A 24682-nucleotide genomic window follows, 5' to 3' on the forward strand; every position below is an offset into this window, starting at 1 on the left:
TTATAAAACAAACATTTTAGTCTGCTGGCCAGAGATCTTTTAACTTGAATACTGAAAAAATAGTACTCAACTTCTCAGAAATAGTAGCAGGCTGATAAATTTGGTTTTTGTTACAAATAACAAGAATTAGACTTTGTCAGGAGGCAGCCACCTAAATAATGTAATACTCTTTATAGCCCAGAAGAATTTTTAAGCATTTTACTAAGTTGCCATTTCAGAAGGTTTTAAACATAGACAAAATCTGATGTTGTGATATATCTTACTGTGTAATGTGTCTTAAAACTGCTCATATATATAATTACTACAAATAAGTGGAAATCTGTATATAAAATTCAGAAATTTAGTTCTTTTAGAAATTCTGATGTTATATAATGTCACTTCCTCCTATTCTAAAAACATGACCCCTCTTGTCTGAATAAGGTTATTCTTAGTAGTTGATGTTTTGAGATTTAAAAGCAAACATAACCCTGGCCTGAAAAAAGAGAGTTCTGACTCCTCGCTGGCTATGTGAATTTAGCCAAATCTAGAGAAAGAATTAGTAACTGTTCTGTACTTACTGTGCTATTATATTTCATTAAACCCAGAAATGTAAGTAAGTAACTTAATAGCTAATGAAACAAAAATTTAGGCATCGTAATTGATTTGGCTTAGTATTTTGCCTCTACCACCATCTCTTTATCGATCCACATTCTTTATTAAGTCATCCAGTTTCTACCTCTTTATTGGAATTATTTCTTTAAGTTCTGTGATACACATAGGTATACCAGGGGTTGCAAACTCAAGGATCTGCAAAGACAAATGCTACATGCTCACAAGAACAGAGTAGGTAATGTAAGTAAGTACAATAAACCAAAAGTAAGATAACAAAGGAAAAAGAGGACAAACTGGCATCCTTAAGGTTGATACAGTGGGATCTACACCCTTCTCAACTGTACCTCATTGTTGCCAGATCTCCCCATTTCTTAGGAAGAGAGTGTTACTTAGATATTTCCTATGATATTTCCTGATTTTGAAAACACTGGGACAGATGGAATGCCAGCTTTTAGCCTCTGTATTCACTATTTAGTGATCCTCTTGTATTCACTAATAGCTTAATCTGGGAAAAAAATATGAGATATTAAGGTTCTGCTGAGCTTTTTTACTTGAGTGGTTTTAAACTTTCTAACTTTAACAATTAGTAATATCACTAACCAAGGTAGGAAGTTGGGATGTCAGGTGTTTCTGAACAAATAATGATTCGTTTGGTTAAATTGAAAATGAAAGGAGTTCAGTTCTAGAGAGAAATGTGGAAAGTCATCAGCAATTAGGTGATAGTTGAGGCTACAGAAGTAAGATAATCCAGAAAAAGTACATGAAGAATGAGATTAATGACGGAACCATGGGGAACACCAACTTCTAGAGAACATGAGGAAAAAGGAGAATGGATGGGTGTGGGAAGCTAGGAAGGTTCAAGCCAGCAAAGCCAGTAAAGCCCCAAGGAACAAAGGAACAAACAAACAAAAAAACCTGCTGAGACACTAATAAGCAGCAGGAGGAGACCAAGGGAGTTATAATGAGCAAGTCCCTTATACCTTTGCTTGTATAAATTTCAGCAGCAAGATACAGATTTCAGATTATTCAACAAGTTGAAAAGTGAATAAAATTTAACTGCCAAATGGATTAGTTTCTACAATATATTAAGAACTTAGAAATCAATAAGAAAAAGACAACCCAGAGGGAAAAAAAATGGATAAAAGGCCTTTCATATAAATATAAATGCATAACCTCATTACCAACCAAGGAAATGAAAATTGAAACTCAATGAGATGATTATTTTATACCCTCAAGATTGGCAAAAGTTAGGAAGACTGATAATATCAATTGTGGATCAGTGGAAACTTACTGTCAGTGGCAGTATGAATTGATAAAGCTTTAAAAAAACAATGTAAAGCTGAACATTAAAATACTATATAAATGCCATATGTATATAGATATCTATATACTAGGGAAATTCTTGTACATGTGTTCCAGGAGATATTTACAAGAATGTCAACATGGAGGGAGGGAAAAAGTAACTTAAAAGTCTATCAAATGAGTAAGTGAATTGTGACATAGTTAAATGTCAATTTATTCTCAATTCAAGGAATTATAGCTGCATTTAACAACACAAATAACTCCTAGAAATAAACTGGTGAGACACAGCAATCACAGAAGGCCATATTTTTAAAAATTTAGGAAACATCTGTAAATTACTTATTGTGTACATGTTCTAACTTTACCAGTGTTATCACTGAACTTAATCACACATGCATAAAATGTTATTTTTTTAATGTTATTTTTTAAAGCTTAAAAATAAGCAAAAGTAAATAATGTGCAGGGATACAGACATACATCTTGGGGAAAAAAGGAAGGACATAATCTTAAGTTTTAGAATAGTGGTTGGTTACCTCTGGACAGGAGGCAGGGAGATGCTGCAGGGAACGAACAGCACTGGTGATGTTGTACTTCTTAACCTGCCTGGTCATTCACAAGCATTTATTATATTGTTTGGTAACAACCAATATTATATGGGGTAAAGTATACTTTTTTAAATGGTAAAATCATAGTTTTCACACAAATACAAAATGAATACATGTCAAGGTTTTATCATGGTTCTCACAAATACAAAATGAATACATGTCAAGGTTTTATAATCATTAAATTTATAAGGGAGCTAAGAAGATATTGCAACCATTTCAAGGGAGAATTCAAAGTCCCACACATACTGTATAAACACTACAGAATACTGAAATTAATTTACACATAGTTGCAAAACTGGTCAACATCTATAGAGTGTTAGTTACATTTACTGAACATAAGTCATTGGCATATTTATGGACAAGAATTTGTATTATTACTACTTTTCAGCAACCTACAGAGTTGCAAATGCTCCAGAAGGATAGCTGGAGACAGGACACCTGTAATCTTTTTTGCCTATTTCAAAGTCTCAATTTCTTTACACATGTAAACTTTTCTATGTGTCAAATATTTCATTCCAAAGAGATGAAGAATAAAATAAGTTATGTGGACTAGTCTGTGTATCTCTTTCAAGGTGTTTATTATAGGGAGAGGAACGAGGTTCCTATCTGGAGGAGGTATCAGATTTGAAGGAAGGGTCACCTTGATTTTGTTTCTTTTGAGAGAGGCAGTGTATAAGTATATACATTTGCTCTGGGAAAGGAGCCCATGGGGGGCGGGGGGTTGGTGAGTGACAGTGGAGGCAACAACTGCAAAGACCATTGCGATTACATTCAAAGTCACAATGTAGATTTGGAAAGGAAAAAGGGACTTTTCTTCCTCTGAGATTGAAGGAAAGGAAAGAAGCTAAGCTAAAGATATTTGAAGTCATTACAAAGAAGTTGAGAGTCTCTAAAGAAAAGGAACTGTTTATGATAGATGACTTAATAGATTATAAAGTCATAAAAAATTACCAAGTGAATGGTATTATAGATGTTGTATGATTTTTTAACAACATGTAGTAGAGAAACTGAGTGTATACTTGTTGTATACCCTGAGTTCCAGCTCTGTTACTAATAGTTCACATGGCATTAAAACAATCCTTTCATATCTGTGGACCTCAGATTCTTTGTCTATAAATAAAGAGGAGGTTAGACTAAATGGTTTCTAAATTCCTTTCTTGGAATCTATGAGAAAACTAAAGAACAGTTGACACTGACCTGGATATAAAATATAATCGAGATAGGCAGAGATGAGTCTCAGAAACAGTCAAGATGAAAGAAATAGCATGAGAAAAAGAAAACATAGGGCTTTTTTGGCAGGCAGAGTATGTGGTACATCAGTTGTGGTTTTCCTGAGAGTTTGTGAATATAGAGTAATGAGGTAAAAAGAAAGTATATTTTTCTCTTTAACTGTGGTTGTCTTACATACTTTACATGTGCATAATAAACTCTCAGGAGATATTTTTAAATAAGTGGCCTTGAATATCTAGAACTGATAGGAGCAAATTATTTTGGAAGTTATGTTACTTCTGTTCATAAAGAGAAATGGGGCAGCGGGGTCAAGGTGCAGGAGGAAGAGTTAGCTTCAGTTTGTAGTTACATGCACTGTTTCAGAAATCCAACTGTCAATCTTCAAAACAAGACCGTATACAAACACTTCATGTCTAATGCCATGGAAACAGAAGGCTAATCAGGATGCCTGGCTGGCTCAGTTGGTAGAGCATGCAACTCTTGATCTTAGGGTCATGAGTTTGAGCCCCACGTCGGGTGTAGAGATGATAAATAGATGATAAAAAACTTTAAAATATAAATACATAAAAACAAAATGGCATCATAAGAGGTCATTCACAAAAACATACTGTTTACATGTTGACCCAAATGCATGCAAATCTAGGCCTCAGTGGTTATGTTTTAACAAGACTGTGGTGTTATTAAATAACAACAGTCCTGAATACAGCATATATTAAAGTATAGCTATAAACAAGGTTTTGTTTTGTTTTGTTTTTTTCTCTCTTCTTCATTTTCTCATCCTCTCCAAGCTATAAGTAAAAACACTGATTTATCTCATTTTCTTTCAGGTATCTATTTGTCAGATTTAACATACATTGATTCAGCATACCCATCAACTGGCAGCATTTTAGAAAATGAGCAAAGATCAAATTTGATGAATAACATCCTTCGAATAATCTCTGATTTACAGCAGTCCTGTGAATATGGTATGTTTCTGGGGACTAATACTACACCATTACATTATGCTGTGATTCTGTTGATTCATTTACCTGTTTTGATAGCCATTTTTTTGCATAGCAGAGAACAGCATCCTAATATAAAGGAAAATAATGATTGTTTAATTTCACTGTTTAATATTTAGCATCCTGTTTGAGATCCTGCTTTAAGTAGTATTTCATATTTAAAATTTTAAGTTTTTTCTTTTGCAGCAACTATGCTAACATAATTTATAAGATGATTTTCCATTATCTTCATCTCGTTTGATATCCTTGGTTTATTATGTAAATAGTTCTTCTGTTTTTCAGTTAGGGAAGGAGCCTAGACCTATGATCCTTGTAACAGTTGACTAGCTTTCCTGAATTCCATATTGAATAAATAACTAATTTTTTGCTCAAGAGGTATTGTATGGAAACACATATGTACAAACAGCTTACACAAGCCCAGATGATGAGAAAAAGGGTGGTTTGGGGTTTTTGTGTTTTTTTTTTTTTAAATGTTTTATAATGTTTGCATGCCTTCAGTTTGACAGGGAATAAAGATACCCTTATTTATTGGGATATACTTTTAAAATACTTAAGCAACTTGTTGCCTGATTTATTTAAATAGATTTGTCTTAAAGCTAATTTATGTGCATGTATACTTAAAAAAAAAACTCAAAAATTTCCTTAAAGTTTATGTGTGGAAGGAAATTTATCAAATATGTGGGATTTTATAAATTGTGCTGTTTAATTTTTTTAATATGATCTGAAGAGAAACCAGAGTATGTTTGTTTGTTTTAATCTATACAAACATGAACTCCAATTAAAAAACTATACAAAAAAAATCTATACAAACATCATGCAACTGTGATTTTTTAAGTTGCCATCAGTTTTACATTAAATAAAATCTGTCTCAATAATGTCTTTCTAGAGTTCATTTAAATATTGGTGCCTGCAGCCTAAACTTTTCTTAAAGTATATTTTTCTCTAACTTTTAAAATTCTAGTTAAGATATACTTTGTCAGATAATTATTTATTACATTTTGCCTAGATATCCCCATGTTGCCTCATGTTCAAAAATATCTGAACTCCGTTCAGTATATAGAAGAACTACAGAAGTTTGTGGAGGATGATAATTACAAGTAGGTTGGATCTTCAAAAATGGTTTATTTAACTTTGTCCTGTCTTCTACCCTTTCATGCCTTTGTGTTTAAACATCTGAATTTTACATCGTATCATACAAATGTCTAATCCAGGTATATGTTTACAGTGGTAAAAGTACTTATATGTATTTATTTTTGTATGTAGTTATTTTTAATCACTTGATAGGATTGAAACAGTATACAAATAACCTCATCTGTTCTTCTGTTTAAAAGTATTTCACTTTTCTCAAATTTTGTTAAGAGCTAATGTTTGATAGTTCCAGTTTAAATTTCTTCCTTTCTCTCTATATTCAAGCATGATATCTTTATAGAAATTTGTCTTTTAATAGATTGAAAAACTAATGAAACTCTACAAATCGGAAAATTTACTCCTTTTGGTAATTTCTGAAAAATCTTTGAATTTCTTTTTAATTGTTTTTTTGGATTGAGCAAATATTGAACCTTCTTACCTCTAGGTGAGAGATGTGTCTAGCACCATACTTACCATTATCTATATTATAGCAAGTACTTTATTAAATATTTTAAAAATCACTTTTAAGATACAGCTGTCCAGGGCAGCCCGGGTGGCTCAGCGGTTTAGCGCTGCCTTCAGCCCAGGGCCTGATCCTGGGGTCCTGGGATCGAGTCCCACATCAGGCTCCCTGCATGGAGCCTGCTTCTCTCTCTCTGCCTGTGTTTCTGCCTCTGTGTGTGTGTGTGTGTGTGTGTGTGTGTGTGTGATGAATAAATAAGTAAAATCTTTAATAAAAAAAAAAAAAAAAAAAAAAAAGATACAGCTGTCCAGGGACGCCTGAGTAGCTCAGTGGCTAAGCGCCTGCCTTCAGCTCAGAGTGTGATCCTGGAGTTCTGGGATCAAGTCCTGCATTGAGCTCTGTGCATGGAGCTTGCTTCTCCCTCTGCCTGTGTCTCTGCCTCTCTCTCTCTGTGTCTCTCATGAATAAATAAATAAAATCTTTTAAAAAAATAGAATAAAATACAGCTGTCCATTTCCTTCTCCTTAACATCCACAATACTGCCCAATGTGGGAAGGACTTTTAAATGTTAATAACCCTTTCTATTTTCAGTGGTATACTGCTGGGGATTTTTTCAAAAGATGAGAGGATAAAGAGCTTATGTATTTCTCTTGAGGCTTCTGATGCTTCTTGTGACTTCATTTGTTAATTTCAAATAAAGTTTTGCTTAGCTTTATTTTATTTTATTTATTTTATTTTATTTTATTATTTTTTTATTTTATTGGTGTTCAATTTACCAACATACAGAATAACCCCCAGTGTCCGTCACCCATTCACTCCCACCCCCCGCCCTCCTCCCCTTCTACCACCCCTAGTTCGTTTCCCAGAGTTAGCAGTCTTTACGTTCTGTCTCCCTTTCTGATATTTCCCACATATTTCTTCTCCCTTCCCTTCTATTCCCTTTCACTATTATTTATATTCCCCAAATGAATGAGAACATATAATGTTTGTCCTTCTCCGACTGACTTACTTCACTCAGCTGCTTAGCTTTATTATGCCAATTATTCCCAAGGTTTCACATTTAACTTTGTGTCTTTCAGAAATATTTTTTCTAATAAAAGGCCATACTTATACATACTTACTTTAAACACTTATCAAACTGAGAGACTAGGCTATTTTTAATTATTAATACATTATATAGGGGCACCTGGGTGGTTCAGTCAGTTTAAGCATCTGCCTTTGGCTCAGGTCATGATCCTGAGGTCCTGGAATTGAGTCCCATGTCAGGCTCCCTGCTCAGCAGGGAGTCTGCTTCTCCCTCTTCATTTGCCTCTCTCCCCTGCTCATGCTCTCTCTCTCTCAAATAAATAAAATCTTTAAGAAATAATAATTAAAAATATATATTAGGTAAAATTTTCTTATACAATAGTGATCATCAACATAACATTCTTGTTCCATAAGTTTCAACAATTTTTGAAGAAAAGAGTACCAATAAAAGGCTAGTAATTCTGGAAAATAATTAGAAATAACTTTTCTTCAAGGATTAAAGCTCTAGATAACATATATTTAAATGTATCAAAGTTTATTAATGTTTAAAAACACCTTTATTACCGTCTCTTTTCCTACACCATAATATTGCCACTTTTATATTTCTAATATCAATTTTTATTTTATAAAACAAAAGTTTTCATTTGAGAAATGTATGACATCAGTGGATCAGCTTTTCAAGGCTGCAGTGTTTTCATAAATCTGTTGTCGCCCTAGGTTGTGAGCTTCATGAGTTTGATGGTCTGTATCTTCTTACCACTATCTCTTCTTAGTTCTAATCACTGGCATGGCGCAAAGCACTCATGTTTTGTCCAATGAGGTATAGAAGATTATCTTAAAACTCAAAATATGGTTATGTAGTTATTCAGAATTTCTGCATCTGGCTCACACTTGTTGGATTTAAAAGAAGCTAAACTATTCAATAGGAGTGAAGCCTAAGAAATTGTTGCAAAGTTATAGAGGATGGTAAATTTTTATTGACTGTGATGAAAGTAAAGATGTTAAAAAAAAAAAAAAAAAGAAAGAAAGTAAAGATGTTTATGTAAGCTAATTTTTATTTTGTTAGAAGGATATAGTAGCCAATTAAGCCATTAAATAATTTTAACTGTAAACTAACCTAAGATACCTTCATTTTGGTAGGAAAGCTGATGTTATTATACTGATCTTTGTTTTCATGAGTAGCTAAAACCAGAATAGCCTTCCCATTATATTCACTTTAACTTATTTATTAAGCTTTTGCTCTAGGTGAGTTACTGTGCTAGTTGCCAGGATTACAAACAAAATCTTGTTCTTGCCCTTAAGAAGCTCAGTCTAATACAAAACACATCCACAAAACAGACGATTACAAAGCAGTTCAAACATTAATAGAGATATGTCCAGTTTGCTATGGGAGCGTAGATGGGGGTGGGGGGAGAACTAATTCAGCTTCAACTGGGAAAAAAAACATGAACAGCTTCAGGAGACAGTGTCACCTGAGGCTTATTAATCTTAACAGGTGAGTAGGAGATACCTCCACATAAAGGGTAAGGAAAAATATTCCAGGGGATGGAGTGATCAGAAGATTAACGTGGGAAACAGTGTTTTTGCTTGGGGAAACAAGTCGCTTGATGGTATTGGGACATTAGATGGGAAACTGAAGAAGATAGTTTTTAAAGATGCAGTTTTGTTGTATGAACCTACTAATTCAATGTATTTTAATTATTTAAATTTATTTAATTATTTTATTTAATTATTTTTAAAAGTTTTATGATGAGAGATTTAAATAAAAATTACACCTTTTGTTTATTCAAAGGCCTCTGTTTTTGGCAATTTTATCTATATAGGCAATCAGTATAGATACTACAAATTAATGCATGTTTTTAATCAGGATGAAGATCTTTCAGAGTTCCTTCATTTTGATACTGAACAGAGTATCTTTTCTCAGTGAAGCAGCATCACTGTTACTATATGGTGTTTTGATGATGACATAGGCAACTTACCTCTGACTTCACTGCTGTTCTTTAAGATGCTTCTGCCTTTTATACTGCAGACAGCAGTGTGATTCACCCGTAGCTTATATTCTGTTCCTTTGTGTTGCCAGTTCTGTATTAGGAAATCATAGTTATTTTGTTTACTTTTGTGTCCTCTGCATAATAAGCCGTGAGCTTCAGAAGTGCAGGGATACTATGTCTGCTTTGGTCTCTGTATATTCCAGTGCAAAGAGCACAGTGCCCAGCACAAAACAGGTGTTCAATAACTTATTTATCAAATGAATGAATTAAGCATAACCTATAGCCCATATAATTCAAGTAAACTGCTCTGTTTACTTGAAACAGAAAGAAAAGAGAAAGAGCAGAGAGTTCTGGTTAAGTACTGTTCTGTACTGCAGTTTACACTGTCAAATAATTGGAATATAATAGTATATAATTCCCTCTGAGGTTATCGTGGAAATAATAAGTTGAGAACCTATAATAAGATTTATCATGATGAGTATCACATGTAGTGTGCAATTTCATTTAAAAACTCCAATTGGTAGAATGCTTTTTAAAAAAATTTATATTTAGACTAATAGTAATAATAGACTTTGTGGACCATACCAAAGTTCTACACCTGCTTTATTATCCTATTTCCTGAAATAGTTTCCACTGATAGGAGTCATAATCTCTTTTTGCTGTGGAACTCAAAACTGGATATATTATCCTAAATGGAACTTAAATACCAGCTAATAAACTTTGACTTAGGATAGGGATTTACCAGGAATTTTGCAAACAACCTTTTTAATATTGAAGATCTTTCTTTTAAGAAGTTGAATTGGTTATTTTTTGGGATGTTTTAAAAATTTTTAGTATTACAGAAGCCATTAGTCCATCCAGTACAGATTCTAGAAGTAATTTGTGTAACACATTTAGTAATATACATGAAAATTCCTGAATTCAAGTGTCCGGTACCGATATAACCTCAAATTAAATCGCTTTTTAAAAGTCACAAATCAAATATCTTTAAATGTGTTGAACCATTTGGCATCATTGGGGTAGTTTGGGGAGATTTTTCTGTTTCTAAATATGGACTTTAATGTTTTTTCCTCTCTCTAATATTTCCTAGAATAACCATAAGATGTGCTTTGTATAAAAGAGATAAGAGCTTTACTGTTGAAGATTGCTCTTGAAGACAAATACACAGCTGAGATTATTTTATTAAAATGCTTAATTTTTTGGTGAGGAAATACATAATTTTAATATTGTCAAATATTAATCATTTTATGTGTTTTGTTTCTTTTTAAAATTCAGGCTTTCGTTAAAGATAGAACCAGGGACAAGCACACCACGATCTGCTGCTTCAAGAGAAGATTTAGTAGGTTAGTGTGTAGTTTTTTTTGATTACCAAATAATAAATCAGATAACCTAAATAGGACAGAATATGATTCAAAATAAATAAATAAATACTTAGCACTTTTTATTATGCATGCAAGAATTTATTTTTGGTATTAAACTAGATCACTTATTTGCTTGGGTTTTTTTGTTTTTTAATTAAAAAGTTATTTGGAGTTTGTAGTAACATACAAACAAGCCAACTAATCAAGGCAAATAGATACAGCAAACCAAAAAAAAGGTAAGTGCTTATGAATAACTGTTCTTTTTTATTAAGAATATACTGTCCTAGTTAATGAAGGTTGATTACATTAAAATTTCCTGTGGTCTCAGTGGAAAATTTTACTAATTTGAATAATTATGGAAGTCAGTTTTAGTAACTTAACTCTTTGGAAATTTCACTCTAATACTGGGCCAAGGACTGAATTTTTTCTTTTTTTTTTTTTTTTGGCGGTGTCATCTTTTTTTTTTTTTAATTATTTTTATTGGAGTTCAGTTTGCCAACATTTAGCATAATCCCCAGTGCTCATCCCAAGTGCCCCCCTCAGTGACCATCACCCAGTCACCCCAACCCCCCGCCCACCCCCCCTTCCACTACCCCTTGTTCATTTCCCAGAGTTAGGTGTCTCTCATGTTTTGTCACCCTCACTGGTATTTTCACTCATTTTCTCTCCTTTCTCTTTATTCCCTTTCACTAATTTTTATATTCCCCAAATGAATGAGACCATATAATGTTTCAAGGACTGAAAATATTTAAAAAATAGTCATAGTCCCGTAATAGACCTGTCACATTATAATGGGGTAATAAATGTATACCACACATAATTAAAAATATAAAATTGGAGAGAATTGTTCATTACTTAAGAGATTATTAATAAGTACCTTTTTAAAAATTTCAAATGCAGACTTGGGCATCAAGCTTCATAATATTGTATATCCTGTAGGTAGATGCCCATCCAATAAGATGTGGAAGAAGCAAGGGGACAAGCCATGACCATATCTTGCAGGAGAGGATTATAAGCAGAGAAAAACATGGCAGTCTAAATCTCTTAACTTTGCTTTTGTTTGCATTGTTAAAGTGATCTTCTGCAAATCTGTGTACTCTTCAAGTTCTGGTTTTTTAATTCCCATAAGTCGGAACAGTGTCAACGTAGATTGAAATTCCAACTTCAATGCTTGACCTGCCATACACATCCTTCCTCTAAGAGGTTGAAACTAAGAGAAGTGTGTAAACTTAAATGAGCACTGAAGTGGGATTTAGAGACCTGAGTGATTAGTCCGGGCTTTTATCTGTGATATGATATCCTGAGCCCATCTCTTCTAATTCTGCTTCCTCTATAAAAAAGGCAAATACTGGGGATCCCTGGGTGGCTCAGCGGTTTAGCGCCTGCCTTTGGCCCAGGGCGCGACCCTGGAGTCCGGGGATCGAGTCCCATGTCGGGCTCCCGGCATGGAGCCTGCTTCTCCCTCCTCCTGTGTCTCTGCCTCTCTCTCTCTCTTTCTCTCTCTATCATAAATAAATAAATAAATCTTAAAAAAAAAAAGAAAAAGAAAAAGGCAAATACTAATACTGCCTCTTAATGCTATAAGATAGAAATTAACAGGGATCCCTGGGTGGCGCAGCGGTTTGGCGCCTGCCTTTGGCCCAGGGCGCGATCCTGGAGACTCGGGATCGAATCCCACGTCGGGCTCCCGGTGCATGGAGCCTGCTTCTCCCTCTGCCTGTGTCTCTGCGCCTCTCTCTCTCTCTCTGACTATCATAAATAAATAAAAATTAAAAAAAAAAAAAAGATAGAAATTAACAGCTGGTTTTGGGCACCCCCGGTGGCGCAGCGGTTTAGCGCTGCCTGCAGACCGGGGTCTGATCATGGAGACTGGGGATCGAGTCCCGCGTCAGGCTCCCTGCATGCAGCCCACTTCTCCTTCTGCCTGTGTCTCTGCCTCTCAGTCTCTCTCTCTCTCTGAATAAATAAATTTAAAAAAATACTTAAAAAAAAAAAGCATGTAAAATTTGAAAAAAAGAAATTAACAGCTTTTGTGTGTAAGACTCAGAAAATATTTTAATGTTCAGTCAGTTAAATAGAATTAAAATATTGTCATCTTAAAATTTAAAATGTTTTGTATTTTTTATCAAAGGATTAAAAAGACAGCAGTCTTTTGAAACCATTTGAAAATTTCTCTCTCTCTCTCTCTCTCTCTCTCTCTCACTTTTTTGCATTTAACCTCTAGGTCCTGAAGTAGGAGCATCTCCACAAAGTGGAAGAAAAAGTGTGGCAGCTGAAGGAGCCTTGTTGCCACAGACACCGCCATCCCCCCGGAACCTGATTCCACATGGACACAGGAAGTGCCATAGCTTGGGTTATAAGTCAGCATCTTTCATTTTGTCTTTCAAATTTTTAAGTTTTTATAGCTGGATTTATTTTCTATATATTTTATTGGTTAAACAGAAAATAGTGTCCTTGCGTAGTTTTATTTGTATAGCAATTGTTTTCTCCTGATTCAGTAAAATATCTTGTTTGCCTAAAAGCATTTAGTTCTTCCTTTACCTTAATTTGGAAATAAGTTTCTCCCAACAGTGCCTTTATATTTGGGGGAGATGTATTAACTATACAGAGTATCATCATAAAATCAGGAAAGCTATATGCTATTTTCCTTTTAAATTACAGCCTTTATTTCAAAACAGTCATTGTTTGTCTTAATCAAAATAAGTCACCATAAATTAAGGTCTATAAAAATTACTCCTTTTATTCCTAAATATAAAGAAAAGGAAACTGATTTTTTGTTTAACATCATTACCTTTGCAAGATTGTTAACTCAAAATGGGGCCCATAGTTCACTTTTGCTATGATTTTTGTGAAAATTTAATAGCTGCTTTCCAAAAGTGAATGTGAAAACAATTTTTTCATGGACCTACAACTCAAGATGAAATTAAGATACCTATTACATAAGATATGGCCTGGCCTGGTTTCCTAAAATATTTTCCCTAAACTTAATTTGTGGCCTTCATGGTAAAATCTGTTTCTTTATTACTGTGAGAGTTCAGAAGTCCATTCAGGATAGAAGCTAAATCTTCTGTCTTGAATCTTTATGAATATATTTTATATCTTGAATTACCTGAATTATACCAACATTAATAAAAGATATTAAACCTATTTCTCTTTTTCCAGCTTCATTCATAAAATGAACACAGCAGAGTTTAAGAGTGCAACATTCCCAAATGCAGGGCCAAGGCATCTGTTAGATGATAGCGTCATGGAGCCCCATGCACCATCTCGAGGCCAAGCTGAAAGTTCTACTCTTTCTAGTGGAATATCAATAGGTGAGAAATACTTCTCTGAGAGGATTCCAGTTTATGTAAACTGGAATTTTTAATAAAACTCCGCTGGAAAAAAAGTCATTAACCCAAATACATAGATAAAACTTGATAAAAGCAAAGTAGCAGTTAGATACAGGATCATCTTACTTGTAGCTACTGAAGTTAATAAATTTTGGTGTTTTAAAAACTGCTTGATGGTTTTGACTCCAGCAGGGGATACATTTAAGGAATGGAGGAAAAAGGAGATGGGCTGGATGAACTGATTACCTCATGCAGTCTTTAGGAATGAGGAAGGGGGAAGAATTGGTATACTCCCAGTTTTTTGGATTCACCAGCTATTTAGATGATGGTACTATTACCATGATAGAGAAGACCAGAAGAGCAATAATTTATAAATGATAAGGTATTTGTGAAGGATGACTGGGTTTGAGGAATTAGGAATCCTATTTTGGACATGTTCAGTCCACATGGAGTTATCAGATGGGTAACTGAATATATTACTCTTGAGCTCAAAGGGTTCTGTAGGTCTGTAGATATTAAATATAGGAGTTAGCATATTTATAGTATTTCAAGCCATGGGATTGGTTGAGGTCACCAAGGGAGAGAGTGTAAATAAATAAGAGAAGACATAGTAACATTTAGAGGTCTGATTAAATTATTTTTATTTTTATTTTTTTAAGATTTATTTATTTTAGAGCACAAGCAGGAGAGACAGAGGGAGAAGGAGAGAGAATCTCAAGCACTCTGCCTGAGCCCAGGTGTCTCTAGTATTTTTTTTTTTTTAAGATGAGCCATTGAAGGAAATATGAAGGAGTGATCAGTGAAATAGGAATAAGAATCAGGATGTGGTATCACAAAAGCCCAGGAGAGGAAGTATCTCCAGGAAGAGGGAAGTATATAGTGTATCACTGTCAAATGCAAGAAATAGAAAAGATGAGAATGGAAATTGATCAGTGCATTTGGCAAGATAGCAGTCATTGGTGACCTTGGTAAGAGTTGCTTCATAGAATAGTGGAAGTGGAGCCATTGGAGTAGATTGGAGAATGAGAGGCCAGGAAATAGAGATGAAGGGGACCAGAAAAAAATCATAGTGAAAAATGATGTGAGGTTGTTAAGAAAAATTTGTTTTTACTTCCTAAACTACTTTATTTTCTGAATCTTTTAGATAGCATTATTTCTCTTGATTGTTAGAAAAATCTTTCAATACTTTTTTTTATTTTTAAAAAGGAAGAAAGGAAGAAAATCCCTTCCTCTCTGATTAAGTGCCCAGTTGCTCAAGGGCTAAGCCTATTTATTGTTAATAGGATCATCTCAATATTGATGAAGAGTCAATAGAAAGAAATCCGAGGAGTTCATTTTCTTAAACATAATGACCTCCTTAACCCTTTAGAATTCCAAGCCCTCTAAACAAAACTGATTTAGAGTTTTCCAGCACCATTCAACAGTTTTTTAATTCCAAAGTTCCCCTTTTGATAAATGCAAACAATTAAATGATGATAAAGTTCACAAAATAGAAGACAAGTTGGGCACCTCAAATACCTCATTAATACTTCATTAATGCTATAAGCTATCTGTATGCAAATATCAACCTCAACCTAAAAGATAATAGTAATTTTGCAAAAGAGAAAGAAAGAACTTTTTTCCCATTAAAAATTTATCATACTATGGAATCTGGCATGTAACTTAAACCAAAAAATAATAATTTTTAAAGTTACAGTTCTCAAGTAATATTTGACATTTCCCCATCATTTTATGGTGATAATTCTTTAGTTTTTCTGTGGCTTTAACTTTCCATTGATGTTTCTTTGATTTTCACAAGATAATTACTTCATTCAGTTACAATTAGTGTCCTAGTTTGGAGGCCTTTATTTTAGAACAGGAGGAAACTATTTTAGGGATGCCTGGCTGACTCAGTTGGTAAAGTATGCAACTCTTGATCTGGGGGTTGTGAGTTTGAGCCCCATGTTGGATGTAGAATTTACTTAAAAAAAAAAAAACTTTAAAAAGAGAAAAGGAAGAGACTATTTTAATCTTTGCCTTTGTATTTTTTTTTATTCTAAGGTTAAGTGGGTAAACAATATAGATTTTTACAATCTTGTTTTTAAATTAGAACATTAGCCATAACTACTACCTTGCACAGTTTTTGTTTTAAAGCTATATATTCTGGAAAGAAAGTAAATCTATAACCATAAATGATAGATGTTTCACACATGCACACAGTTTTTAATCACAAAAGGGTTTTTTCCTTAGCCATAACTTTAACATACAATATTAATCTATACCATAGAGATTTTGAGAAGATAATACAGAGAAATTAACCAGTGCTTGGGACAGTGGCCTCTAACATCTTCTAATGTGGTACAGACATCTTAGATAACCTAAGTGGTCTTAGCTAACAGAAGTATATTCTCTCTTGAGTTTCATCCTTCTAGAAAAACTTATATTTTCTACAAGTAAGTCATACTAATTATTAAATTTTGTGTTTACCACATAATGCTACAAATCAAAAGATAGCAAGACCCTACCACCACTACCAGAATACTTCCAGTTTCTCATCTAAACCACAGAACCAGAAAATTTCTTCAGTTACTATTATTCAGTTCTTCCAAGGATAGTGTATATAGCTAGTGCCACCCTAAATATGTAGACAAGGTATTAATCCATCACATATAATGCATACTTTTTTTGGAATTGGAGTTTGTGTCTCATACGGATACTGGTATGAAAGTCTGATAGTTCAACTTGATACATAAGTGACATATTAATTATCAGTTTTATTGAGAGCCAGAATTATCCTTAAAATAGCTTTTTTTTTTCCTAAAGATTTTATTTTTATTTATTCATGAGAGACACAGAGAGAAAGAGGCAGAGACATAGGCAGAAGGAGAAGCAGGCTCCAGGCAGGGAGCCCGATGCAGGATCCCGGGACTCCAGGATCACGCCCTGGGCCAAAGGCAGGCGCTAAACCACTGAGCCACCGAGTGTCCCTAAAATAGCTTTTAAATCCCTGTAATCTCTTTTGGACTCTCGAAATTTATTCCCCTTGGTTTTTCTTTAGCTAACTTAAAATTTTATATTTTAACTTTGATTTTGGCCAAAGAGAAAGTTTTTAGATTGTTACAGTACGATTTTTTTTTTAATGTAGAGATTCCATCCTCTTCTACCTTGCCTCTGAAGGCAAAAATTAAATTTCATTAAGCTTTTTATCCTTAGGGTAATAATGAGTTTTAAAAGGAATACAAAGGGAAAGAAGTATAGCATGAACCTCTAAGAATTTCACAATTATTTTGGTCTTAAATTTTGAGAAAATTTTGAAATATTGAAAAATTTTGCAACTATGTACATTGATGGTAGAAAATAGTTTATTAACATAACAAATCTAAGCTATAAGTAGCCCTACAAAAATGTTTTATGCTGTTTTGTTATTTTAAGTAGTCTTGTCAACCAGATTCCAACATATTGCAAAATGAGCCTAGCAGCATTAATACTAGAATGAAGAATTAATATGTGGATGCTCACTCACAAATAATATGACTGTCATTTTATAAGTACAATTAATTTATTTTTTAAATATGAAATTTAAACTGTAATTCTGATGTTTAAAAAATAGAATAACTTTTGATTTTAGGTAGCAGTGATGGTTCTGAACTAAGTGAAGAGACCTCATGGCCTGCTTTTGAAAGGTAAGAAGAATTGTCCATTTGAACTGCTTCAAGCTTAGTTTGTCTTTCTTAAAAGATATGATCATACACATTTTAACAAATATTATTTGTCACATATCTGTAAGGGACTATTTATAAGCTTCTAACTGGTGGCAGAAATTAGAAGTTAATATTTAAGTCTTAGCTAATAAACATGTTTATTTGGTGACTTGACACATGTATTTGAATTTTAGTACCTTTAAAATTATAATTTTAAAACAGTAATAATCACTCATAGTCAATTTACCTACTTATGTGTTTAAAGTGAAATTATTTCCTTAAATTCTGATTCATTTAAGTAATTTTAAGGCATTTGGTAAAATGTTCTAATTTTCATTCTCTGCTATCTTGTCAAGGGCAAAATGACTTAGTAAATTCTAAATTATACTATAAGTAAAGCAGTTTGATGTTTGAATTTAAATTGTCACTAACAGAGCACACAGATTTTATAATGAAATACTGTAAATCATGCTCCCTTCTCCTTTCTTTATTACGGTAAGCTTTAAAAGTTGTCATGTGTCAACAGCAAATATCATGCTATCTTGATCTTCCAATGTAAGATCTCCTTAAAAATGTAGCCAAACAGTGAAAATAATTTATTTACTAAACATCTATTTGGACTTTTTGTCTTTGACCATTTCAGTTCTTCCATTTTCATATTTACAGGATGCTTGACTCTTGCAAAAATAATTGCTATTTTTTGTATATAAACTGAGCAACCTAAGTTTCTAAGCAGCAGAGTGTCATTTAGATTCAATTTTGAGTGCTATATTAAAATTGATAAAGTCGAAAATAATTAACCTAACTCTGTATCAGCGACTTTTTAGTAGAAAACAATTTTATTAACTATATGTAAACTATATTGGAATTGGTTAATTTCATGTGGTTTAATTGGAAAGTTATATTCTTGTTCTTGATGAAACTTCATGAAGGAGGGGATCCCTGGGTGGCGCAGCGGTTTGGCGCCTGCCTTTGGCCCAGGGCGCGATCCTGGAGACCCGGGATCGAATCCCACATCGGGCTCCCAGTGCATGGAGCCTGCTTCTCCCTCGGCCTGTGTCTCTGCCTCTCTCTCTCTCTCTGTGTGACTATCATAAACAAATAAAAATTAAAAAAAAAAAAAAAAAGAAACTTCAAGAAGGTTTCTCTCCATTATGTGATTAAAATTTTATTTATAAACAAAGCATTTCATATTAGTCTTGAGCTTTTCTACTCTACTTGTCAGTGTTCCCAAGTCGTCTTTGTTTTGGGGGGCCCTTAACAACTTGTTTTTGCATATTATTTCTCTTCCAACCTTTACATTCAGTCTCTTTATTAGGGTTTGCCTAAAATGAGAAAAACACAAGAGTTGGCTCTGGCGTGCTGTCTGTACAAGTGATTTTAGTTCTTTCCCTCCAGGAAGAACATTATATGTTGATTATGGAGTGTATTGTAATCTTTAGATTAAAAAAAAAATTGATGAAAAAAATTGTTTCTCAGTTTGCATGAGTTATAAGTGAGTAACCAGGATGGTATCGTGTTCAGTAATCTGTCCTCATCCCAGCAGGTTACTTGTGAAGACAGTATTTAACGGTGTTACCTTCACATCTCAAAACAATATATTTCTTTTACGACATATGTTTTGCTTTACAGACATTTGCAGCTAAAAAAAAATCTGTACTTGTGCCAAGTTTAAATCTGTGGGTCTTGGAACATTTTGAGAGCAAATTAATACTTCCCAGCAAGATTCAGACATGTAATAATAAAAAGTAAATAAAGAACTAGGATTTTTAAAATACTGCTTATAGAAAGTGAATTTGAAAATAGTTCTCTGAATGTTAAACATCACTCTCTGTCCTTATTTCCTACAGAGACATCAAATATGTTGCTGCTTAAGTTGCTAAAATAATGCTTTTTGCTTTAAATAACATTTATCAACAGTGCTGCTTTGGCTTTTCCCAGACAAAGAAGTGTTGGTGTATCTTTGTGTGTGTTTATTTCCTTTGTTAAGTAATTACATGCCATTTTGGATAAATATTAACTCAAAGTATGTCTATCCTTTATTGGCTTTATCATTTATTTCATTTGATGTGGAAATAAAATAATACCTTTATTACTCAGCTTATCTCTTTTATCAATTTTCTTGGATTTAACATAAAGAATAGAGAGGAAGATATAGGTGTTTAGGCCACATTAATTTTAAGTTTACAGCCCACATTGCTTTTAGGTGTCTTCATAGGGACATATAATAAAAATGAGTTATTTATATAAACCCAGATATCATTTTTAAACTGGAATCCAAGAACTGGAATAGAAACAAAAGGATTTTTGAAGTATTTTCCAGGTTTTGATAGTACTGGTTATAAATAACTCAAATTATTTTAGCAGATTTGTGAAAGCAAACATATATAAAATGTATAGTATATACTAACACCTGTATTTTCAGTCAGTAGTCAAAGAAAACATCTTTTTTTAAATCTATACTGCATGCTTAAAAAAAAGAGGAGCAACCACAAACTATCCTTTTGTAGGATTTAAAAGTTATATTACAGGAAGAAATTATTATATTGTTCTAGGTATTGATGATTGTGTGAATAAAAGCATATGTAATATATACGATTTATAATGGAATCCAACAGGAACAGATTATACCATTCTCTCGGCCCGGTGACACGAGTGGCACGAAATGGCTATCGAAGCCACATGAAGGCCAGCAGGTACAATCCCCCTGCATTCAGGGGTCACAGAACTCCCCTCTGGTGTTGGTGATTGGCTAAATGGGTGTGATCTCACAGTATCTCTGTTCTTTCTCAACTAAATGGTTTAAAAACTAAAAAAAAAAATACCTAGGAAAGTTTTCTTTCCAAGATTTAATCTGGGGATAAATTTTATCTTCTCTTTCTGATTCACTGAGCTGATTGCAAAACAATTCCAACTTGGTGGCCTTATAACTGCACGGATCTCTCTAATGCTGCTAGTTTTTGGATAAGCAGTACAAAATTCTACGTACTAGTCAAAGGCTACTGTCACAGTATTTACTTTGCTAGTAAGTCTCCATTCAGTTCATCATTGTTAAGAATTTTTCAGATAAACTGCAGGTCCTGAACTTAGACAAGTCTATTTTATAAATAATATTTGTACTTTTAAACTCATTTTTATTCAATGGTTTATATAATTAAACCAGGTCTCTTTCTGTACCATATTAGCTGTGGAAGAAAATGAGAATGTTAGATTGACGTGGGGCTGGGGGCTACTTGGTAATGGGAATCAGCCACTTCGTAATACAACAAATACAATAGCCAACTTCGGAAGTAAACTTTTTATCAATTTGGTGTCTAATCTCTTTGTGTAAACCTCCCTGAGTATAAATAGAACTAGCATGAAATTTCTAGTGGTCTCTAGGTTTTTAAGTCACTTTGAAGACACCTAAATAATCATAAAGGGATAAACTGGCAAACTCCAATTTTCTTCCCTGTTGTATTCTGCAGATCATGTCAGATCCCCAGAGAATGACAGATTTTTTATTAGTGTGTATGTTTTAATTGACTCATGGAAGTTATTGTTGTTTTAAATATAGGACCTTAAGTCAGCTGGGGAAGATATTTAAATGTTTGGTTATTTTGTGGTGGTTTTCTTAAGGTATGTGAAAAAGAAATCGTCAGTTTTAGAGTTATTCCTTCCTTGGAGATCTGTTAGGCTATAATCAAACACACATTGACAGCATTTAAATATCATTAGAATATATTGCAGTATGCTATTGTTTTTTAATATGTTGTTATTGCCTATATTACTTCTCTTACCTATTTTAGAGTTAAATTAAGCATGGGTTTTCTTTTTCTTTTTTGAGCATCTGCTCTTTCTGTTTTGAGTTTTATATGCTTAAATACTTTTAACAAAAAGAATCCTCATCCTTCTTGCCAGGACTTAAAGTTTCTAATGGGAAAAAATGTTTACAGCAGTAATGCAAATGTGGCACATTAAGAAGAAGAAAAAGTCTTAAATCCTTAATTTAATCTTCACTAAAGTGAATTACTCTATTCTTTCTAAATTATACATGTTCAGATATGTAATAAAGTGTGTGTTTTGTAACCATCTGCTGACTTTAATAACTTCCTGATTAAACTTCCGTGACAGCTTATAAATTTCAGATCAGTAAGCCTTTATAATTGTTAGGGTCATCTAATTCTGAATACAGTAACAAAGTTTTAAAATTAAGAGTAATTACATTTCATATAAGTACCTACTTTGTAACTACTATACACAAAAGGGTCTTACATGTTCTTTTCTTTATTCCATTACTCTAGTTCTGCAGAATCAGAAGATTTGGCAGTACATTTATATCCAGGAGCTGTTACTATTCAAGGTGTTCTCAGGAGAAAAACTTTGCTAAAAGAAGGCAAAAAGCCTACAGTAAGATCTTATTGTATTTTATTTTTACACAGCTCTAAAAAATATATGCAAACTTATAGGACCCTAAAAAATATGAAAACAATTGAAATAAAGCCAGATACATAGTATACTTGAAATAATTTAGAATACACATTTGCCTCACCATGTTTCTTAATTTAGACTTCAGTTAAATCAGACATTAGGGTGTGTATATCAGGGTGCTCCTGTACTTCTTTCTGTCCCTTAATATAGTTCATACACGAAGGCATTTCTCAGAGAACCTTGAAAGTATATGCTGCTATGAAGTATTTGAGGAATAAATTTAGGAAAAATAAAGAAGAGAGTTACAACCCTAGAAAGTAGAATTCAGCCAATTTTGTTTTGTCAGTCCTAAGTTGTTTATTTGAATCTCTGTAATGCGCTTTTATTTCCATTCATGAAATAAAACCCAGATATTCAGTGTCCTCCAAACCATTGTTATAGTTTTTAAAAATGATAAAAGTTAAGCAGCAGAAAGCCTTTTGTGTGTAACATAGAAGTTTCTTCTTTCCCAGCAGCAGCAAGCAGTTTGCTAAAAAAAGAAGACGTTTTTCTTTTCTGAAATAATAGTATAATTTATCTAGTTTGGAATAAAAACTTCAACGTGTATCCAAACAACACTTTTGAAGATATGAGGGCTTCTTAAAATGTAAAAATGGTCTACATGTAAGCATCCAGTTTTGCTGCTTACGTTACAGTAAACCTCAGGCGCATACAGCCAAAAAGCTACACTAGGCCAGCTAGTAAAAACTAGGAGTAGCGTGTCAGTTGAGGCATTACCACACTTTGTGCACCAGATGCTGGAAATAGAGCAGCAAACAAGATGAGGCAAAGTGCCCGCCTTGTGCAGATGACATTCCAGTGAAACACATAGAAAGTAAGCCCTTGAAATAAGGAAATGAAATGGTGAGTGAGAAGGTGAGGAGAGGTGCACAGTGAGGCATCTGAGCTGCCATCTGAATGAAGCGGGTAAGCTAACCATGTGAGGCTTTCGAGTTCAGGAGGTTAGGAGGCCCGTGGAGCTGAGGCACAGAGGTGGAGGAGGCCAAGTCAGAGAGTACGGTTAGGGTTGCTTGATGATGTGTTAGATGCGATGTCTGACAGAGAGTGGAAGTGAAGGCGGTATCTGGGTTGGGGGCTAAGCTAGATGAATGTTGGGGACATTTACTGAAATAGGGAAAGGTTTTTTTTAAGAGAGGCTGGTAAGTCTTGGCTAAGTTCACTTTAATGACCTTTTTAGGCATATAAGTGGAAATGTTGATTTAGCTCTAAAAAGTAGAGTTCACAAGTTCAGCAGAGAGGTGGTGGCCAGATGTAGAGATTTGGGTGTCGTTAGCATACAGATAGTATTTGAAGTATGGGAGCAGGTGAGACAGATTATCTGTGGAAGACAGTTTAGTGGGGAAGAAAAGAGGACCAGAAAGAGAACTCCGTGGCTTATAAAGGTCTGCAAGATTTTCAAAAAAAATAAAAATTAAAAAAAATAATAATAAAGGTCTGCAAGAAGAAGCCTAGAGGACGACAAAGGACGTATTAGCAGAGAAGTGTACCAGTTAAAGTATTTCAGGGAGGAGATAGCAGCCAGCCATGTTGAATATTGTTAGGAGGTTGACCGAATATTGTTAGGATGTTGACCAGGGTAACAGAGGCTTTGGTAAAAATGTCAGCAATCAGTGTGACCTTGACAGCAGCAGCCAAACTGATAATAACCTGAGGAGAAAATGGGCAATACAGAAGTAGAGTCAGGAAGCAGAGACACCTCACAAGAGGTTATGCTGTAGACAGGAGCAGAGAAATCTGGTGCTATCTGAAGGGGCAGGGGAAGGGGCAGTGGAGGGATTTTTCAAAGACGAGAGTGCTCTGAAGCCTCATTTGTGTGCTGATAGTAGAGGGAGAAAAATCAAGATGCAGTGGAGAGAGGAGTAAATTATTTCAAAAGCAGATTTCTTGAGGAAATGATAGTAGAAATCTAGGGCATGGAAGGAGAGTGGGGTTTCTCCTTTGGTAGAAGCAGCATTAACTCTTCTGTTGGAGCAGAAAGAAAGGCTAAGTATATATGGATCTATGATCGGGTAGTGAGATGGAATTGGTTTGGAAAGATGAGTTAGTCCTCGGCAGATTTCACCTATTTTTTTCTGGGCAACGCTACTTTAAGGAGACGGAGTACTATGATTTGTAAGAGAAAGAATGAAGAGGTTATCTTCAGAGAGAAAGAGTGTAGTGACTTCATTTCATAAAAATGAAGTACTGTTGTTTTCTATTTGAGGTTGCCGGTTATAATTTTATCAGTTGGCACAATTGTGTGATATCTCCAGCCATGTTCAGCTGTTACAATGTGTCAAGTAATCAGATGGTTAGATTTAAATAGGGCTAGATTTATATCAGGAGAGAGGGACAGTGAGATTCAAGTATTTGGAAGGAAACGGAGATATAGTGCTGGACCATGTGGTATTGGCTAAATACGAAGAAGGGAGAGGGAGGAGGATACAGGATGGGGAGGCAATGGCAATGCTAGATGTTAAGAACTGGTAGGATTTTTTTGATGAAACCAATAGTTATCTGAAT

At 34.1% G+C, this 24682-nt stretch overlaps 1 protein-coding gene across 9 annotated transcripts in view; it reads left to right on the forward strand.

Annotated features, from left to right (window-relative positions):
• Positions 1-24682, forward strand: part of RALGPS2 (Ral GEF with PH domain and SH3 binding motif 2) — a 158861-nt gene that overhangs the window by 113945 nt on the left and 20234 nt on the right. For 8 of the 9 annotated variants that reach the window (XM_077901838.1, XM_077901835.1, XM_077901834.1 and 5 more), the window contains 8 exons: positions 4556-4693; positions 5736-5826; positions 10613-10680; positions 12923-13058; positions 13861-14012; positions 17638-17692; positions 20329-20406; positions 21994-22099. In XM_077901838.1, coding sequence (XP_077757964.1) covers positions 4556-4693; positions 5736-5826; positions 10613-10680; positions 12923-13058; positions 13861-14012; positions 17638-17692; positions 20329-20406; positions 21994-22099 — 824 coding nt within the window. The remainder of the gene's footprint in view (positions 1-4555; positions 4694-5735; positions 5827-10612; positions 10681-12922; positions 13059-13860; positions 14013-17637; positions 17693-20328; positions 20407-21993; positions 22100-24682) is intronic. The other variant, XM_077901842.1, reaches the window with a different exon arrangement.

The sequence above is a fragment of the Canis aureus genome, chromosome 6, assembly GCF_053574225.1.
Source record: "Canis aureus isolate CA01 chromosome 6, VMU_Caureus_v.1.0, whole genome shotgun sequence".
Classification (NCBI taxonomy): domain Eukaryota; kingdom Metazoa; phylum Chordata; class Mammalia; order Carnivora; family Canidae; genus Canis; species Canis aureus.